We start from the raw sequence: 18,526 nt of genomic DNA, 5'->3' as shown, positions 1-18,526 counted from the left end.
TTGCAATGAAATAGCTTCTCTTGGCAATCTAGTGCAGTATACCCAGCAGACATTGTTCACTGTGGACACAGGGTTCTGCTGGTAGAGGAAGAGATCTATTTATTTTTTGAGATACAGCACATTATAGGCCCTTTTGGCCCTTTGAGCTATGCTACTCAGCAACCCCCAATTAACCCTAGCCTAATCATGGGATAATTTACAATGACCAATTAACTTACTAACCGGTATGTCTTTGCACTGTGGGAGGAAACCGGAGCATCCTGAGAAAGCCCACACGTTGCACAGGCAGGATGTAAAGACTTTTTACAGATGACGTCAGAACTGAACTTTGACGTCCCAAACTGTAATGGCTTTGCACTAACTGCTACACTACTGTGGCGCTTTAAAATGAAGAATGGGGTTCTAATCAAACAAACTGCTTTGCCCTGAGCCTTGTTGAGATCCCTGAGTATTACTGGAGCTTCAATCATCCAGGAAAGTGAAGAGCCTCCTGGCTCATGGCATGGTGGTGTAGAGGTTAGCGTAATGCTATTACAGCACCAGTGACCCTACCTCAGTTCTGCCACTCTCAGTAAGAAGTTTGTATATCCTCCCTGTGACTGCATGGTGTTGCATCGGGTTCTTCAGTTTCCTCCCACATTCCAAAGACACAAAGGTTCAGAGGTTAATTAGCCGCATGGGTGTTATTGGGCATCACAGCCTCAATGAGTCAGAAGGCCTGTTAAAATAAATATCCCTCATATGCCTTGTAGGTGGTGGAAAGGCTCGAGGGATCAGGAGATGAGTTATTCCTCAGAAGTTAGCTTGTTTCTGAACTACTGGAGCCATAGACTTTATATAGCTGGTCCCTTTATGTTCTTGCTGAAGGATATATAACCCTGTTCCCAATGGATGAGGACTGGAAATTTGATATAGTGGTTTCCTTCAGTGTAAGACGAGGATGCTAAACACTCTCTTATTGGAGGTGGTTGCTATTGGCAATCTTCTGGCCCAAATACTACATATACTAAATCTAGTATGTCACCAACACCAATGACTCTTGAAAATTCTACATTTATTTGGTGGAATGCATTCTGATTGGTTGCATCACTGTCTGAGATAGAAGTTCCAATGCACAGGATCAGAAGAAGCTGCAGAAGTTTGTAGACTCAGCCAGTACCATCACAGACACAACTCACCCCAGCACTGACAGTATCTTGAAGAGGAAGTGCTTCAAAAATATGGCATCTATCATTAAGGCTAATTACAATGGTATATGCCCTCTTCTTATCATCATCAGGCAGAAGATACACGCTCAATGTTTCTGAAACAGCTCCTTTCCCTCTGACATCAGATTTATGAGCAGTCCATGAACACTATATCAGTATTTCTTTTCAGCATGATTTCTTTTGTAATTCATAGTAATTTTGTCTTTGCTGCTGCAAAATTACAAATTGCACATCATATAAGACAGTGTTAATAAACCTGATTCTGATGTCCAAACCTATGAGTTTTCCAATTAATGCTGCATATAGTTGTAATGAAAGGAAGGTTATTTGATGAAATAAGTGAAGATGATTGGATTTAAGATTCCTCCCTGAGGAAAACTTGCAGCAAGGCCCTCTGCCTGAAATGGTTGGCTTCATTCAACCATCTTCCTTCATGTGAGATACCATTTCACCATATACTGTAAAAGTTCTTCAAAATTCCATTGACTTCAACTTACTAAGGCTCCTTGATGCCATATACATTCAAAATCCAAGGGCAGGCATTCTCGCCAAATATTTCAAATTCAGGCATTTTGTTCATGTTTGAAATGGAGCTCAATGAGGTCTAATGTCAAATGGCTTCAAAGTGGGCATGGAAATGGTGAGGATGTATCTTTGGCAGAACTGCCAATATATTTCATGATTGAGAGAAATTCAAAAGATAATTAATATTTTGTGCAGTCTTGATGTGTCAGATTTTATTGTTGTTATTCCTCTCCGCACCTTGTGGTGCATCAGACAGCAACCTTTTCCATTTTTTTAGCATTTGTCTGTTTTTTTAAGAGGTTGAGTTGCTAGTTGACGCTCAACCCAGCACTGAAGGTAAATATGTAAGGAGCCGGCCGGATTCGAACCTGAGACCACTTGCCTCAAAGTCCAGTGCAGATGCCACTACACCACCGGCCGGCATCAGATTTTATACAGCACCTTAAACATTCTAAACCTCCCAGGGTACTGCAGAGAGCATCATCCAATCAAATCTGATATTGTGCAGCCTAAGCTGATGTCGCATAGGGTAGATGACCAACTTGGTGCAAAAATCCTATTTCACACCATACTTCAATGTTTAAAAGTAAGGTGGAGAGACTTAGAGTGGAATTCAAGGTCTTGGAAGCCAAAAGTATAGCTGATGAAGATAGTGTATTTAAAAATTCAGAATCCCAAGAGATGGAAAAAAGTGGATACTGACAGGTATCTTGAGTGTTGTTGGGGTGGAAGAAATGACCAAGTCATAAGGGCCCCATCATGATGAGAGCTTTAAAACATGGTGTTGCTTTGCGAGAACCCATTCTGGGTCAGTAAATGGAAGCTTGGACTATTCATCCCAGAGCCAAAAGATTCTGGCTGACTTCAACTCTGCAGGGAACAGGTATCCAGGCAATAATAGTTATGTTGTAATATAATAAAAAGCTTTGATGAGGGAGATTGTGGCTGGTTAGATTAAAGTTCAGATATGAACCCTGTCCAAACTCTTCATTGCAGTGAAAAGGGTGGGTCATCTCAATGGTAGTACTTTGAACCCAAAACTAGAATCTATTAGCACAAACAAGAGGAATTCTGCAGATGCTGGAAATTCAAGCAACACACATCAAAGTTGCTGGTGAACGCAGCAGGCCAGGCAGCATCTCTAGGAAGAGGTGCAGTCGATGTTTCAGGCCGAGACCCTTCGTCAGGACCTGACATCCACTGCACCTCTTCCTAGAGATGCTGCCTGGCCTGCTGCGTTCACCAGCAACTTTGATGTGCATTGCTAGAATCTATTAGGGTATTTTTGTAAATATGTGTACAGATCAAATGGACTGCAACACTGTTACAGTCTGCATCCCTTCCTAATTAAATTATTCTCATCATCTCCTCTACCCCTACAGTAATTCATTACTGTATTAATTTTTAATCCTGCATGCTTAAATAGTTGTCCATTTACTTGAAGAATTGTTTAGATGTATTAAACGCATTTTTACTGCAAAAATATAAAGCATACATTAAAATTCTAAATGCCTTGTTAAGCTACCTCGGGGTTAAGGTCAACCATTTTGCCATAGTCCTGGAGTGACATATCGATGGAATGACCAATGAGTGCATCTTCCTTCCCTTTTGACAATATAATGCATTTTTAGCCACCTTTCTGCATAGCAGCTTTGTTTCTTTTTTATTTCCAGATTATTTTAATGCATCCAAATTTTCAAACGTTCTTAGTCCAGTTTTTCACTCTGAAAATACAAGCACTTCATTGTTGAAGGGGTAACAATGATGTTTTAAGATCACAAAGGGATACAAAGTGTATCATTATAGTTGTATTCGTAGCTCTTACATTATCTCTGCAAAATTTCCTAAATGTATATATTTTGTGCCATGATGTTGATTAAGAGAGTACTGATTTATGCTCATTCTGCCATCATTGATAGTACAGACTTGAAATCCTGGTTTAAAAATCATAACTGCAGGGTTGCAAGGAGTCAGTAACGCTGACACTGTGGAAATGGAGCACACACAAAGAGGCACAGCATACTGTACTCCAAAAATAGGTATTGCATTGATTGAACATCTACACTTTAGCAGCATTGATGAAACCATTATGCTTGCAATGTATGGATAATTTAAACGTTATCTGATAAATGTAAACACTATAATTACATAAACATATATTTAAAACTATAATAACAATCATTACATTAAGTTGAAGGAAATGATTGTTCCTACCAATTTTGTTCCCTTTTGTTAGTTTTTCTACAGCAGCAATATGCTAGCTTTAATCTGCTGAATCTGATGACTAAAGAGATGATATCACCCTTTGACTCATGTTATTAATAAAATGACCGTACACTTTCAGTTAATGCTATTGAATATTGTTCTCCATTTTCAAAAGCAGTTGTTGACAATGTGCCCTCGACAGCTACAAATGGTCCTGGGAGTGAATACTGGGTGGAGCTTTCCACTCACAATTAATTGTGGTAGGAAGGAGAAATTAGAAATATTCCAACCGCTGATCAGGCAGGTCCCCTGTTGACTGAGCATGGAGTAGCAACCAGTGCCTATGGAGAAATCTGCTGTTCTAGCTGCCCCACCCATCTGGAGGAACAAGAAGACACGGAGTCCTACAGCCTTGAGGAAATTTGACTGGGGAAGGGAGCCAGAGCTAGGTGGGGCCATGTAAAATGTAAATACAGAAATAATAAATAGATGTATTTAAAATTAAATTCTGCTTTGTGTCGAATTTGATAGCAAGAGGATGGTGGTTTGAGAAATATCTCATTGTCTTTTCCCTCCATTAAGGTTAATGGTTAAAACAAAGGTACAATAATCAATAAAGTAATTCATATAGTTCTTTTATCTATATATAACCAGATTCGCATTTGCAATGCAGACTTTTCACTGGGATTGTTTTAATGTTTCGGTTCAAATCGATTTTACATTCGTATATTGTCCATTATGATTAATAATTCTACCTACTGCGCACGGTGCACGGTTCGAACTATCCGTGTTTGGTCACCCTACTGGCCTTAGCAGTAACAAGCGTTTTGAATAACAATATCAGCTAAGTGAATGGGTCCTGCGTCGGTGCCCAAAACACCAGTCAAATGCACCTGTATCTCCTTTTACAGCAGAGACGTCCTGCAGCTCACGTAAACCCTCAACCTATATTCTCCCCTGACCTTTACGTCTACTGCAAATCAATGTCATGCACTTTGACTCAAATTCTTCGTGTACATTCGTTCATTTCCAAAGATGCTGGAGCTTCAAAGCGCGTCTAGGGGAGGGGAGGGGAGGGGCGGGGGGGGAATTGCAGCTGGAAAACCAAACTACAATTCCCAGCAGGCGTCGGGCAGGTTGAACCGGGCCCGGGCTCCCTCCCTTTGTCTGATGCTGGTTCGCAGCTTCCGGAGAGACCGCAGTGCGGAGAGCACGCCACGCCCACCAGCCGCCCGCAGCTCAATGAATGAGAAGCGTCAGCTCCCGGCATTGCAAACTTACCAGCCTTATTTTTCTTTTATTCAATAATTTGGCCATTATTAAAATACAACTCTGTGAGCATTTCTTCTTTAGGAACCCAAAGCTGCGTCTGAATGTAACCGAGTGAAAATTTTGCTCCCCATTCCTTACAGTATTAATTTGAGAATCAATTCTTTTTACACGGGGAGGGGGTGATGGGGGCAACGCCTTTACATTGAATAAATTCACTCGATGTTCCCAGTCAAAAGAATAGCTGTGAAAAAATCGATGCGAAATATCAAATACAACACGGTTCAAAGCAACAAATGTGAAGAGCTATAATGAGTTAGCAACAATTTACCAGCAAGAAAGGGAGTCTGCTATTAATCGCCAACGCCTGGTGGATACATTGTTATACATGATGAACGGTGCCGGCTCATTCCTGTCTTTAGTCGGACTTTTTTTGTTGTTTTTTTGGCGCTTTGGCAAAAAGATCGACATGCAATGAATATATAAAACACACGCGAGTGGTCTTAATTTGTTATCCGCAAAATTTTGTCTCTGCGTTTCAGATCATACCTTAGAAATATTAAGCAGATATTGTTCATTAGAAAAATATTTCCCCTCATATAAGTACACTTAACAAATTAAAAAAAAAACAACGGTCCTGATTTCCGGAATTGCCTTTAATGGTGAGCGAGATCCGCAGCGCCAACAGATGATTTAATGTGGGCTGGAAGGGAGTGGTGTAGTATCTTTCAGCTAAAAAAGTATATATTTTATCCACAATAAAAATTACAGGTGTCAAAGAAAATGCATCCCTTAAGTCCATCGCTCCTCTTCATCTAATTGATTTCTTCAAGGTTATCTCTAAGTCGCAAATACTAGTACAGGCTAAAATTATCAAAGCAAGGCCAACTAGCCTTCCAAAGCAGTGAGATGTGATTCATTTTATGTACCAATATTACACTTCGAAGCTACTAAAGGTTCCCCACCCCAGTTTTATCCCATTAGCTCCGCGTTATATGATCATTTAACGCTGCTGGCAAGCCCCTTACCTCGCTCTATATCTGAAATGGCACATCTCAGGTGGTCTTCTGTAACAATTTCCCCAATAACCACAAGTAAATAGAACTTATTGTCGAGAAATCGGTGAGTCAGGCTTGTGTTTGATGGCGATGTGCTTAATTTGCTACACGAAGCTTCTGGGTCCACGTCTAAGGTCGCCATCCTCAGCCTCTCTGTCCGCACTACGCACTAGACAGGGAGTGAGTGAGCCTGGGAGGCGAGGCTGCTGCGCTTTTATAGCGCAGACACTCGCCTGGTCCTGGGGAGGAGAGACAACGAAACTGCCTACCTCACATCGCCAGCTGATGTCATCAGCAGCGAATCAGACCCTCGGCAAGCTCCAGCTAAACGTCCCCGAGCCTGCAGAATCGTTGCATTACAGTGCGGGCAAGATTCCGCCAAGTTTTTTTTCCCCCGCTTGGATTTCCTACCAGTAGAGCACCATTCAGTACAGCAGAATTGCTTTCCCCTTTCGATGCAATGAAATCTACTCGAGGTCAGATTATGTTCAGGATTCTCAACTCCAAAAGTTTGAAAATGTTGGGATACCGCTGAAATCCCTGGACATTAGGAATTGTCACTATATCGGGGGAAAATAGCAATACTGACAATTATTTACTGGTAGCATTAACTGCTATCAGTGTTCATATGGAAGTCAACGCGACAATGACACTGACCGCATTGGCTGATAATCGAAATCTACGCTTTCGTCTTCCTCTGGGATACCGCGGGAACAACATGTGTCTAGCGAGGATACCCAGGTAAAGGCTTCACATGCAATATCCTCTCGAGCAGTGAGAGACCTGGGCTTGGTAAGTGCTACAATCTTTGGTGAGGTTAAACACCAGACTGAGTTTCTTCATGGTTGTCATGCCCACGTTCCCATTGTGTCTTCTGAGCGACATTGTTGGATCAAGCTCCTGAGTTCTACACATGGATTGCTCGTTCCATGCATGGAGCTTACACTGGGAACAGTGGTCGCAAGCACCCGTCCTTGATCATTCTGATAGCTTTTTCCATTGCAGCTTTGATTTCGATGGGTTTGAACAACTTGCAGTACAGTGCTCCTGTTTATAACCACGGTAATACCGTTGCCAATAATTGGTGATGTTGTTAAGAGCACCGTCATTCCATTTTCCTTCATCAATGAATGTGGATGTGAAGCATTCAGAGAGGAAGACAAACGTCGGCATTGGTTCAGAGATACTGGTTTCTGGTCCAGCCGCTTGAAACGTGACCATATGTGAGGTGAGATGGCTTCGCGTCCTCACCACGCTAAGGAATCTCTGACTGAATCATTAAGATCAATGAATAGGTACAATCCCGTGGGCTGGTGAGGAAATGAACATATTGAACTTCAATCCAAGCAGGTTCTTCTAAATAATTGGAGAAGTAGACACAATTCTGCTATACATCTGTCAAATAGATTACATAACCCTTGGTTTTCAAGCCCAGAAAACCTGTCACATTACTGGTACAGAACAACAGAAGCAAAAGGGTTTTGAACTATACTTATTAACCAGGTTAATTACTAATGCTACCATTCAATACAAGTCAAAAGGCATAACTTTGCCAGCATAGAGATGGCTAATTGCATCAGATCTGGAGAACTATATTCAGTTTTGGATCGACACATGGCAGGCAATAATTGCTACTTTCGCTTTGCTCCAGAGGTAATCTACAAGATTAATGTTTCATTAAAAATATACTCATATTTTGCTGGAAAATTTCAGTTATTTAGTTAAAATGGCATTAATTTAAAGGTGTCTTTATTGGAAAGTTGATGATTCTGCAATGACAAAACAGGGATGTGTCAGAAAACTTTGATTTAAATATGCAAGAGTAGGCATTGATTGTAAATTAAATGTCTTGCATAGTTATGATATTCATGCTCCTCTGTGATGTCATCATGAATATGGGTCAGACTGAATGAACAATCATGCTTTTCTTGTTATCACTCTTCCTGTTTGAGAGGACATAGCTATTTTGGCAAACAATGTGCTTCCTTACTTGGGGCCTCAGATTGGTGCAGGTTCTAGCCATTAAGGCCCGAGCATTATCCAAATGACAGATATGAACAGTGAATGGGTGAAATGTATGATAACCAAGCAACGTATAAAGTCAGCTTTTAACATGATTCCAAGAAGAGTTTCCATACAATGAGATTCCAAATCCATCTGACTTACTTTCAGTATTCACAGAATCGTTGTTCATTATCCATCTGCATATGCATTTGATTGAACATAACCCCCACGATATTTATTGTTGGTCAGCTCGTGGATAGGTTTAATGGATTGCAGGATTTCCTGTTGGATTTGCTCATGGGTCTGTCAAAAGCCACAGGCATAGGTCTGGCATGTTTTGATTCCAGGAAGGAGTTTTGCAGAAGTTGCTTATAATTTGAACTCCTCTATGTAGAAGATTTACTATATAGTATGACCACATAGATTCTTGTGGTTTTTCAAGAGACTTCCTATGACTGGTGGGCAATGCATGTTATTGCTTAACAATATAAAAAAATGAGAAGAAGGAGAAAGCCACTTTGCCCCTCAAGTCTGCCCATCTTTCACTATGAACATAGTTAAGAAAGCTTATGGGGTGTTAGCTTTCATAAGTCGAGATATAGTGTTTAAGAGTCACGAGGTAATGATGCAGCTCTATAAAACCCTGGTTAAGCCGCAATTGGAGTACCGTGTCCAGTTCTGGTCGCCTCACTATAGGAAGGATGTGGAAGCATTGGAAAGGGTACAGAGGAGATTTACCAGGATGCTGCCTGGTTTAGAAAGTATGCATTGTGATCAGAGATTAAGGGAGCTAGGGCTTTACTCTTTGGAGAGAAGGAGGATGAGAGGAGACATGATAGAGGTATACAAGATATAAAGAGGAATAGTTAGAGTGGACAGCCAGTGCCTCTTCTCCAGGGCACCACTGCTCAATACAAGAGGACATGGCTTTAAGGTAAGGGGTGGGAATTTCAAGGGGGATATTAGAGGAAGGTTCTTTACTCAGAGAGTGGTTGGTGCATGGAATACACTGCCTGAGTCAGTGGTGGAGGAAGATACACTAGTGAAATTTAAGAGACTACTAGACAGGTATACAGTATGGAGGAATTGAAGGTGGGGGTGATATAAGGAGGCAGGGTTTGAGGGTCAGCACAACATTGTGGGCTGAAGAACCTGTACTGTGCTGTACTGTTCTATATGTTCAATGTTTAACATTACCGATCTGCCCCCAAACTCACCTTCCTGTTGTACCTATCCCCTATGACTCTCAATTCCCTGAACTTCCAAAAATATATTAACTTTCTCCTACCAATCAATACTTATAATAATCTAACCCTACAATCCACTGGTATAGAAAATTCTAGAGATCTGCCATCCTCGCAAAAAGCTCCTAAGCATCTCAGTTTGAATTTTGCAAGATGGTGCCAGCAACCAATGGCAACATCCTGCAGACAACTCACAAAAACTACTAGATACGCCTTTTCTTTTAAGTATGCTTCTCCTGAACTGTGATCAATTGCAGCCCTTATTTTCCATTTTGATGACATGTTTTTGAGCCAACTAATCGATCTGGTAACTGTACCTTCATCTGCGATTTTCCCTAATGGAAACTTCTCAACCTCCACTCTTTTATGCCAACTAAGGATCATCCATGTTTAGATACAATCACCTCTCATTCTTTGAACCTCAAAATAAAAACAGATCAAATTTCTTTCGACACTTCTGATAGGACCACACTTTCATCCCAGGAGTAAGCCTACTGAATCTAGGACTGTGTCCAATGGTGGCATTTTTCTTCTTAAACAAGTGGACAAAAATCATGTAGATATAGCTTTACTAGTACCCTGTAGAACTGTTATAATACTAACCTGTATCTAAACTCCAATTCTTTTGTTGTAAAGGCCATGTACCTTCCTAGCCATTTGCTCTGCTGCCTGTTAACTTTATGTGTCCATACACAAAAATACCAATATCCCACTCTTCTTTGCCCAACTGTAGTCTTTAAGTCATTGAGATCATAGGTTGCCTTTAGATTGATCTAAATATCTATTATGTTTTTCTAAGGAGTCTCCTAGAATGCATTTTCAATTGGAATCATTATACATTATACATTTGATCAGGGTTTCCCTCATTCCAAGAGGGTACTTGTAGCGGAATGGTTTCTATAATATCAGTCGAATGAAAGAGTTAAGATCTGGAGCAACTTGGCTGCATATGGCAACTGCTCTGCCTGTGACTTAAAGAACCTGTGGAGAGATGAGATCACAGCTCAGCATATTATGGAAACCAGCATCCCATTCATGGACTTTCATGGATGATTCCAGGAATGAAGGGTTAACATATGAGCATTTGGCAGCTTTGGGCCTGTACTCACTGGAATTTTAGATTATGAGAACACTCAGTCCTCTTGTATTGTCATTTAGAAATACATACATGCATTAAGAAATGATACAATATTTCTCCGGAGTGATATCACAGAAAACAGGACAAACCAAAGACCAACACTCACAGAACCACATAATTATAACATACAGTTACAGCAGTGCAAAGCAATACCATAATTTGATAAAGAACAAACCATGGGCATGGTAAAAATAAAAGTCTCAAGGTCCCCACGTCCCTGATAGAAGGCGACAAAAGGGAGAAACTCCCTGCCATAAACCTCCAGGCACTGTCAACTTGCTGATGCCTTGGAAGCAGCCGACCACAGCCGACACTGAGTCCATCCATCCGAAAACTTCGAGCCTCCGATACAGTCTCCCGAGCGCCATCCTCTGCCAAGCGCCTTCAACCTCGCCCCGGCCGCTGAAACAAGCAAAGCCGAGAATTCAGGGCCTTCTGCTCCAGAGGTTCCGGTTACCACACAGTAGCAACAGCAGCGAAGCGGGCATTTCAGAAGTTTCTCCAGATGTTCCTCCGTACTCTCACATCTGTCTCCATCAAATCAGAATTGTGCACGGTACCCTACTTGACAGATTACAGATATCATTCATCGGAGAGGCCGTGCGCACTGCTGTCGCGCCACCATCTTCTATTTAGAAAAATGCAGGGTGATCTCATTGAAACTTACCAAATATTGCAAGGACAGATAGGGCGGATGTGGAGAGGATATTTTCTAGGGTGGGGTTATCCAGATCTAGAGGGCACAGCCTCAAAATTGAGGGGCAACCTTTTAGAACAGCGGTGAGAAGGATTTTTTTTAGCCAAAGAGTAGTGAATCTGTGAATGTGCTTCCACAAACTGTGGTGGAGGCCAAGTCTGTTGGTATATTTAAGTAGGAAGTTGATAGTTTCCTGATCGGTCAGGACATCAAAGGATATGGCAAGAAGCCAGGTGTATGGGGGGGAGTGGGATCTGGGATCAGCCATGATGGAATGGCAGAGAAGACTTGATGGGCTGAATGGCCTAATTGTGCTCCTATGTCTTATGAACTTTGTCTAACATTAGTAGAATGCAGTAACAGAGAAAGTGCAATGCAGACAGATAATAAAGTTCAAGGCCATAATGAAGGTGGTTGTAAGGGTAAGAGTCCATCTTACCACACTAAGTGTCCATTCACTTGTCCTATAACAGCATGCCAGAAGCTGTCTTTGAGCATGATGTGCATTCTCTCAGGCTTTTTAATCTTCTCTCTGATGGTAGGGGTAAAGAGAGAATGTCTGGGATGGGTGGGGTCTTTCGTTACTTTCGCTACTTTACCAAGGCAGTGAGAAGTTTTCACAGTGTCCATGGAGAGGTGGCTGGTTTCCGTCATGGGCTGAGCAATGTATTTCCTCAACTCTCTGCAAAGGAAGTAGAGGCACTGGTGAGCATTCTTGGCCATGGCAGCTGATTCTAGAAAGATAATTGGTGATGGTCCCTCCTAGGGACTTGAAACCTTTAACCCTTTTGACCTCAGCGTTGCTGGTGTAAACAAGAGCACGTGCACGGCCCCACTTCTGATCGTCAATGACCAGCTCACCCAAGGTTTGGTCCATTTAAAACTTAAAAAATAAAACAAGTTAAATCACATAAAATGTGTTGAAAACTGGAAAACCAAAAATGAAATCTTTTCAACATATAAGAACTTCGTGAAAGCTTTACCTGATCTCGATTAATTCAAATAAAATGGACAATTCCTCTTTTACTTCTTACGCTGGATTTCAGGGTTACTGCATGTGGTTTTCTGGGTTCTGAGGTGATTTAAAAAGACAGTGTGGAGACTTCCACAGTTGGGGCAGGTGAGGACCAACAGGGTAGGTGTATAGGTGGGTGGGTGGTGTGTGAGGTAGTGAACTTTGCTTATTCAGGGCTTCTTGCTGCTTCCTGTACCTGGCCTTGAAGCTCTCAGTGGCATATTATCCAATCATTAGCTTGCTTGCAAGCAGAAGTTCCTTCTCATTAAATAAAAGTCCCATGTCTAACCTAACCTAGTACAGGCTGAGCAAGCAGATTCTTCAGCATAAGTACTGGCGAATTACTGAGGCTTTGTGGTCTGCTGCAGGATTCCATGAGGATTACAATATTTGAATGCAGTCAGGAAATTGCCAGCAAAGAGGACACTGTACATTAGGATTCTCAAGGGCTTTCCCAACTTGGCAGCTCATTGACTACAAGCATTTCAAGTTGAAATTCAAGTTCAGATAATTGTCATTCAATTGTACACATGTATATCACCATTGTTTCCTAAGTAAAATACGAAATTTTATCTGCATTTCCCAAATACGTGTCTCAAATAATGGTCACAACATATATCTCCTTTCTAGTAAAGATATCTTCTGAGAACTTTGATCTTTTGTTCTTCACAGAAAAAAAATTGTGGATAGACATAGAAACATAGAAAATCTACAGCACAGTACAGGCCCTTCGGCCCTCAAAGCTGTGCCGAACATGTCCTTACCTTAGAAATTACCTAGGGTTACCCATAGTCCTCTATTTTTCTGAGCTCCATATACCTGTCCAGGAGTTTCTTAAAAGACCCTATCGTATCTGCCTCCTCCACCGTCACCAGCAGCCCATTCCACACACTCACTACTCTCTGCATAAAAAGATTTTCTCCTGATATCTCCTCTGTACCTACTTCCAAGCACCTTAAAACTGTGCCCTCTCATGCTAGCCATTTCAGCCCTGGGAAAAAGCCTCTGACTTTCCACACGATCGATGCCTCTCATCATCTTATACACCTCTATCAGGTCACCTCACATCCTCCGTCACCCCAAGGAAAAAAGGCCAAGTTCACTCAACCTATTCTCATAAGGCATGCTCCCCAATCCAGGCAACATCCTTGTAAATCTCCTCTGCACCCTTTCTATGGTTTTCACATTCTTCCTGTAGTGAGGCGACCAGAACTGAGCACCGTACTCCAAGTGGGATCTGACCAGGGCCCTATATAGCTGCCACATTACCTCTCGGGTCCTAAGCTCAATCCCACGATGATGAAGGCCAATGCACCGTGTGCTTTCTTAACCACAGAGTCAACCTGCGCAGCAGCCTTGAGTGTCCTATGGACTCAGACCCCAAGATCCCTCTGATCCTCTGATTGAAGTATGCCTAAGTAAGTTTGCAAAGTAAACTCTTTTCGGGCTTCCAGCCAGGTACAGGTATCAAATATAACCAACGTTTCAATGACAAACTCTGCCAACTTCAACAGGGATGATGCTAGAGTTTGATCCAGAAGATGGCAGAGTTCGTCATCGAAACATCAGTTATAATCAATACCTGTACCCAGCTGGAAGCCCGAGGAGAGTTTATCCATCCTATACACTGGGAGAGCACGAGATCTCTTTTCGAATTTGCTAGGATTTTGCATGAATTGAAAATGTATTTTAAATTTCAATGGGAGAATCTGTAGTATGATATTGCTTAAGCTTATTTTGTGTGCATACTATGAAAATCTGATATCCCAACCACGGGGTATTATAAAATTGTATAACACAGAAATGGGCCTTGACCCAATATTTCCATACCTTCCTGATAGCCCATCTACACTCATCCTACTTGCCCACAATAGAACCATCTCCTTCTATACCCTGCTTACTGAGGTTTCAGTTTCAATCCCTTTTATACATAGCAATTGTATCTGATTTCACCATCTTCTCTGGCAGTGTGTTTCAGATATAGCTGCCATGTGTGGAAATAAAACTGTAACTTCAAATCACCTCTGTATCTTCTTCCTCTTATTGTAACTCTTTCTCCTCTAATTTTAGATAACACCTGCCATAGAAAAAAAAGATTTTAATTATTTACCCTACCTATGCATCTCATAATCTTAGATACTTCTTTTAAGTCACCTCTCATTTTTCATTGTTCCAGAAAAAATAAGCCTAACCTATCCAATCTCTCTCCATAACTGAAGTCTTCCAAAGACTCCAAAGTCCTCCAAATTCAGACAGAGAAATGACAGATTAAGTTTAATTGGAAAACTGTGAGGTGGTGCACTTGGGGATACACCAATGGTCAAAGTCATTTGGGTCACATTTCTTCCCCATTCTGATGTTTGGTCTGAGTAACTGAACCTCTTGACCATGTATGCATGCTTTTACGCAATTAGTTGCTTCTACATGATTGGCTGATTAGATATTTGTGTTAACAAGCAGGTATACTTAATAAAGTGGCCACTAGATGTATAAGAAGAGGTCTTTTTATCAGGGTGTGAATGTCAAATGTAATACAGTATAGATTTAAGCAGGCGGGTTATGTTTAAATAGGTTTATCAGGCATTTATTTTACACGTAGAATCATAGGTGAGGTGCCAGAGGAGGTAATGGAAGGTGGATTATGTGTGTAACGCTCAGTTATATTGGCTCGTATATGTCTAGGGGAAATCCCACCCAGCACCTACCTCAACACTTCCCACGGAGTCGGTTGCTGCACCACTGCTGCCCAAATCAATCCCAAACGTCAATCATTCGCCAACACACCCAGTATGTTTTACCAAGTACACTTTATAGATATTACTAAGTCTATGAAATTAATATAAATTCGATACAGAAAGGAAAGTAAGGGAAAAAAAAGAGGCGCCAGATTTATCAAAGTCTGAGTTCTTCGTGCACAACCGTTGGAGCTCAATCGATTCCTGACGACCACCCGGATCCTGTTGACTCACGGCTTGGTACCACCCGAAGTGATCGACCGGAGCCTTTCCACACGTCCACCGTCCTCCCCGTCTCTCCTCCGACTCCCCGCCAAAACTCCGTCCCCAGTCATATGATACAGCAGTATCATCCGAAAAAAACGATACATGAACACCCATTGGCTAATAGCACCCTGTTGTCTGTATTAACCCAAGCAAATGTCGAGCTGGAGACTTTCTCAGCATTTAACATAACAAAAAATCATTCCCCAGTATAACATAATAAAGAAGCCATTTAAATTTAACAAACAAAAAAGAAAGACCTCGTACATGTGGAATTTAGCCCAGCAGAGGAACAGGCAGGGGTTGGAAGAATATCGACCAAATGCAGGCAGATGGGATTATCTTAAATTGGCATAGTCATCAGCGCTGACATTGTGAATCAAAGGGTCTGTTCCTATGTTGTACTTGCTATGTTCTATCTTGGTGAATCTCCTCAGCACCCTCTCCTTATCTCCCATTATCAAGGGCAAATGGGAAAATTAAGCACTGTCATGAGTAAAAGGTGTTCACATCTCTTGGACAGGACAAGTTACTTAATATAGAGGCCTGCCCATTCTTCTGATATGAGAATTAACAAAATAAATGAGAACGAAATATATTTTGGGCAACATACTGTGTAGTGTAAGACGGGGCCCCAGTGCCCCACAGCTAAATCTAGGAGGTCAGCTGAGCAATGATATTTGCTATTATGCAGGATTTATTATATTCCCTTCAGGCATTAGAAAGTTTTGATGGTTTTGTCTCCGAAAAATAGTACTTTCTCGGCTGATGTCCTCTTGCATTTAGGTTTTTAAGCAAAAACTGACTGAATCTGGAATCTAGCCAATGTTTGAGAAATGTATGAAACTCATGGCAATTTAATAGTTGACCATTACTAATATGAGCAAGCTATCCAAGAAAATGCAACACTATATACCCAGCCTAATATAAAACTTTTCACTAGGATTATTGGCATCATGGTAAATGAGTGTATGGTATATTCATTAATATATAAGTAAATAGCCAGCCTATACTGATGACTTGCACAGCAAACATTGTAGTAGGGTGAACAGGTCATTTTAGAAAAGCAAACATGAGGAAATCTGCAGATGCTGGAATTTCAAGCAACACACATAAAAGGTCATTTTACAAGGTGAATTTGATCATAGAAAAAGACACCTGAAAACAAAGCTGGTAAAGAATCAATAGGGTTAAATACATCTGGTGATCTGCAGCTGCAGCCTGCCTGGCAATTACATCAATACATTTGTCCTTACAGCTCTACACTGTGATTTTCTAAAATGTATATTTAATACATTTCTCTGCAGTATCCAGGCAAAAGAAAAGAGATCTGTGTGCAGTCTGGTTAATGAAACAGATGTTTTATGCCTAGCAATAGATGGTAGTTTCAACTAAGATAGTCAAATCTTACTATATTGTCATGGAATTTAGAAACAATAAACTCCAGATATGGTTAAAATATGTAGTAATATGGTCATACACTTTTGAAATTTTTGGACAATAAATCTAAATGCCTTCCCTGTAGTTATGCTTGCTCGCACAGAATCAAAATACCATGCTTTTCTCTGAAATATTTGGCTCCTATTCAAAAATAAATCAATCAGTATCAAAAGGAATTTTCTTTAGAAGGAATGGATAGATTAACTTTATACAATATACCAATTGTCCATTAGTGTTTCAAATGTTCAGAAGTGTAAGTTGTGTAGATGTAAATGGCACTAGGGATTAGAGCAATCCAATTATTTCCATGGAGTGATAAATGCATCAAGTAGGCTTTCAGCAGAAGTAACGGAGGCTGAAATGATTAGCCTTCACAAAGGTCTGGTTACGAATGGAATCAATGTTCTTGAACATCTCAAATATAAACATTGGAAACGTGAGGATGTATCCATATGTTTTATTTTAAACAGTTTTGAAGTTAAGGAATATATAGTATGCAGATCACTTCATAAAATATTTGTTTGAAATAATTCATTTATTCTAAATGGATTAACATCTCCTGCAGAAAAAAAAGGGAAATTGAGATGAGCAAGTTAAGACACTGTACATTTATGTTCCAAAATATGACTACAGGGCTGGTGTAATAGAAAGCATTTAATAAAATAATGATTGGAATGTAGCACTTAAAAATAGTAAGTGTTCTCTTAAGTATTGAGGCATCACGTAGCAAAGTTGATGATGATGTAACAAAATGTTTGTAATGATTTCTATTTGTCACACAATCTGCCAGCACATTATTTCCAATACGTACTGTTTATTTTTCATATTTATAATTGCAGATATCATTCCAGTTCACTTGAACATATTAAAGCATGTGGCAGTAGATAATATGTACTCTGTGTGGCAGGGCATTCCAGAAACAGATGGACTTTTACCCCACGCTTTGAGCTGTGAAGGATGAATGGTGAAAGCTACATATGAATTTGGATTGAAAAGCACATGTTGAAATTGGAGATACAAGGGAAAAAAATACCAGCTTTCACCTCCAGAGAATTTCCAGCTAAACTGATTCTCAGCTTGCAACAAGAAGCCAATAATCGTCACTTGTTCACTACTACTTCAGTGAGGGAACAGAGCAGAACAAATAAAAATGATTAAAACTATATTTAGTCATAGAACACTACAGGACAAAACTGAGCCCTTCAGCCCATCTAGTCCATGCTAGCATGGTCTGTGCCTAGTCCTGTCAACCTGTAGCTGGACCACTGCCTTTCATACCTTTTCGTTCATGTAGATATCCAAACTTCTCTCTAATGTTACAATTGAACCTGCATCTGCCACTTCCACTGCAGCTCGTTCCACGCTTGCAATGCCCTCTAAGAGAAGAAGTTACCCCCCCCCCCCACAATTCCTCTTGAATATCTATGACCTCTAGTTCTATTCTCACCCAACCTGAGGGGAGGTTGCCCAAACATTCACCGTTTCTGTGGCCCTCATAATTTTGTATACCTCAATCAAATCACCCCTTATTCTCCTGTGTTCCGGGGAATCAAGTCCAAACCTATTCAGTCTGCATCTGTAAATCAGGTCCTTGACAGCTGACAACATCCGTGTAACTTTTCTCTGCACTCTTTTCAGAGAAAAGAGCACAGTTGTAGATTGGTAGCCATGATGTTATTGATATCACAGAATTGTGGCAGGGAGATTATAGCTGAGAGCTTAAT

General features: G+C 40.8%; 1 protein-coding gene and 1 long non-coding RNA gene across 2 annotated transcripts in view; one reads left to right on the top strand and one right to left on the bottom strand.

Moving 5' to 3' along the window:
* Positions 1 to 6,429, bottom strand: part of map1b (microtubule-associated protein 1B) — a 111,120-nt gene extending 104,691 nt beyond the window's left edge. Inside the window, exon 1 of the mRNA XM_063049214.1 lies at positions 6,236 to 6,429. Coding sequence (XP_062905284.1) covers positions 6,236 to 6,407 — 172 coding nt within the window. The 5' untranslated portion in view covers positions 6,408 to 6,429. The remainder of the gene's footprint in view (positions 1 to 6,235) is intronic.
* Positions 6,430 to 6,596: 167 nt separating this feature from the next.
* The window catches only part of LOC134346323 (uncharacterized), a 50,458-nt gene continuing 38,528 nt past the window's right edge, over positions 6,597 to 18,526 (top strand). Inside the window, exon 1 of the long non-coding RNA XR_010017906.1 lies at positions 6,597 to 7,006. This is a non-coding gene — a long non-coding RNA (uncharacterized LOC134346323). The remainder of the gene's footprint in view (positions 7,007 to 18,526) is intronic.

This window comes from Mobula hypostoma, chromosome 5 (assembly GCF_963921235.1).
Source record: "Mobula hypostoma chromosome 5, sMobHyp1.1, whole genome shotgun sequence".
Lineage (NCBI taxonomy): Eukaryota > Metazoa > Chordata > Chondrichthyes > Myliobatiformes > Myliobatidae > Mobula > Mobula hypostoma.
The sequence above is the reverse complement of the archived record's forward strand: the minus strand, read 5'-3'. Positions and strand labels throughout refer to the sequence as shown.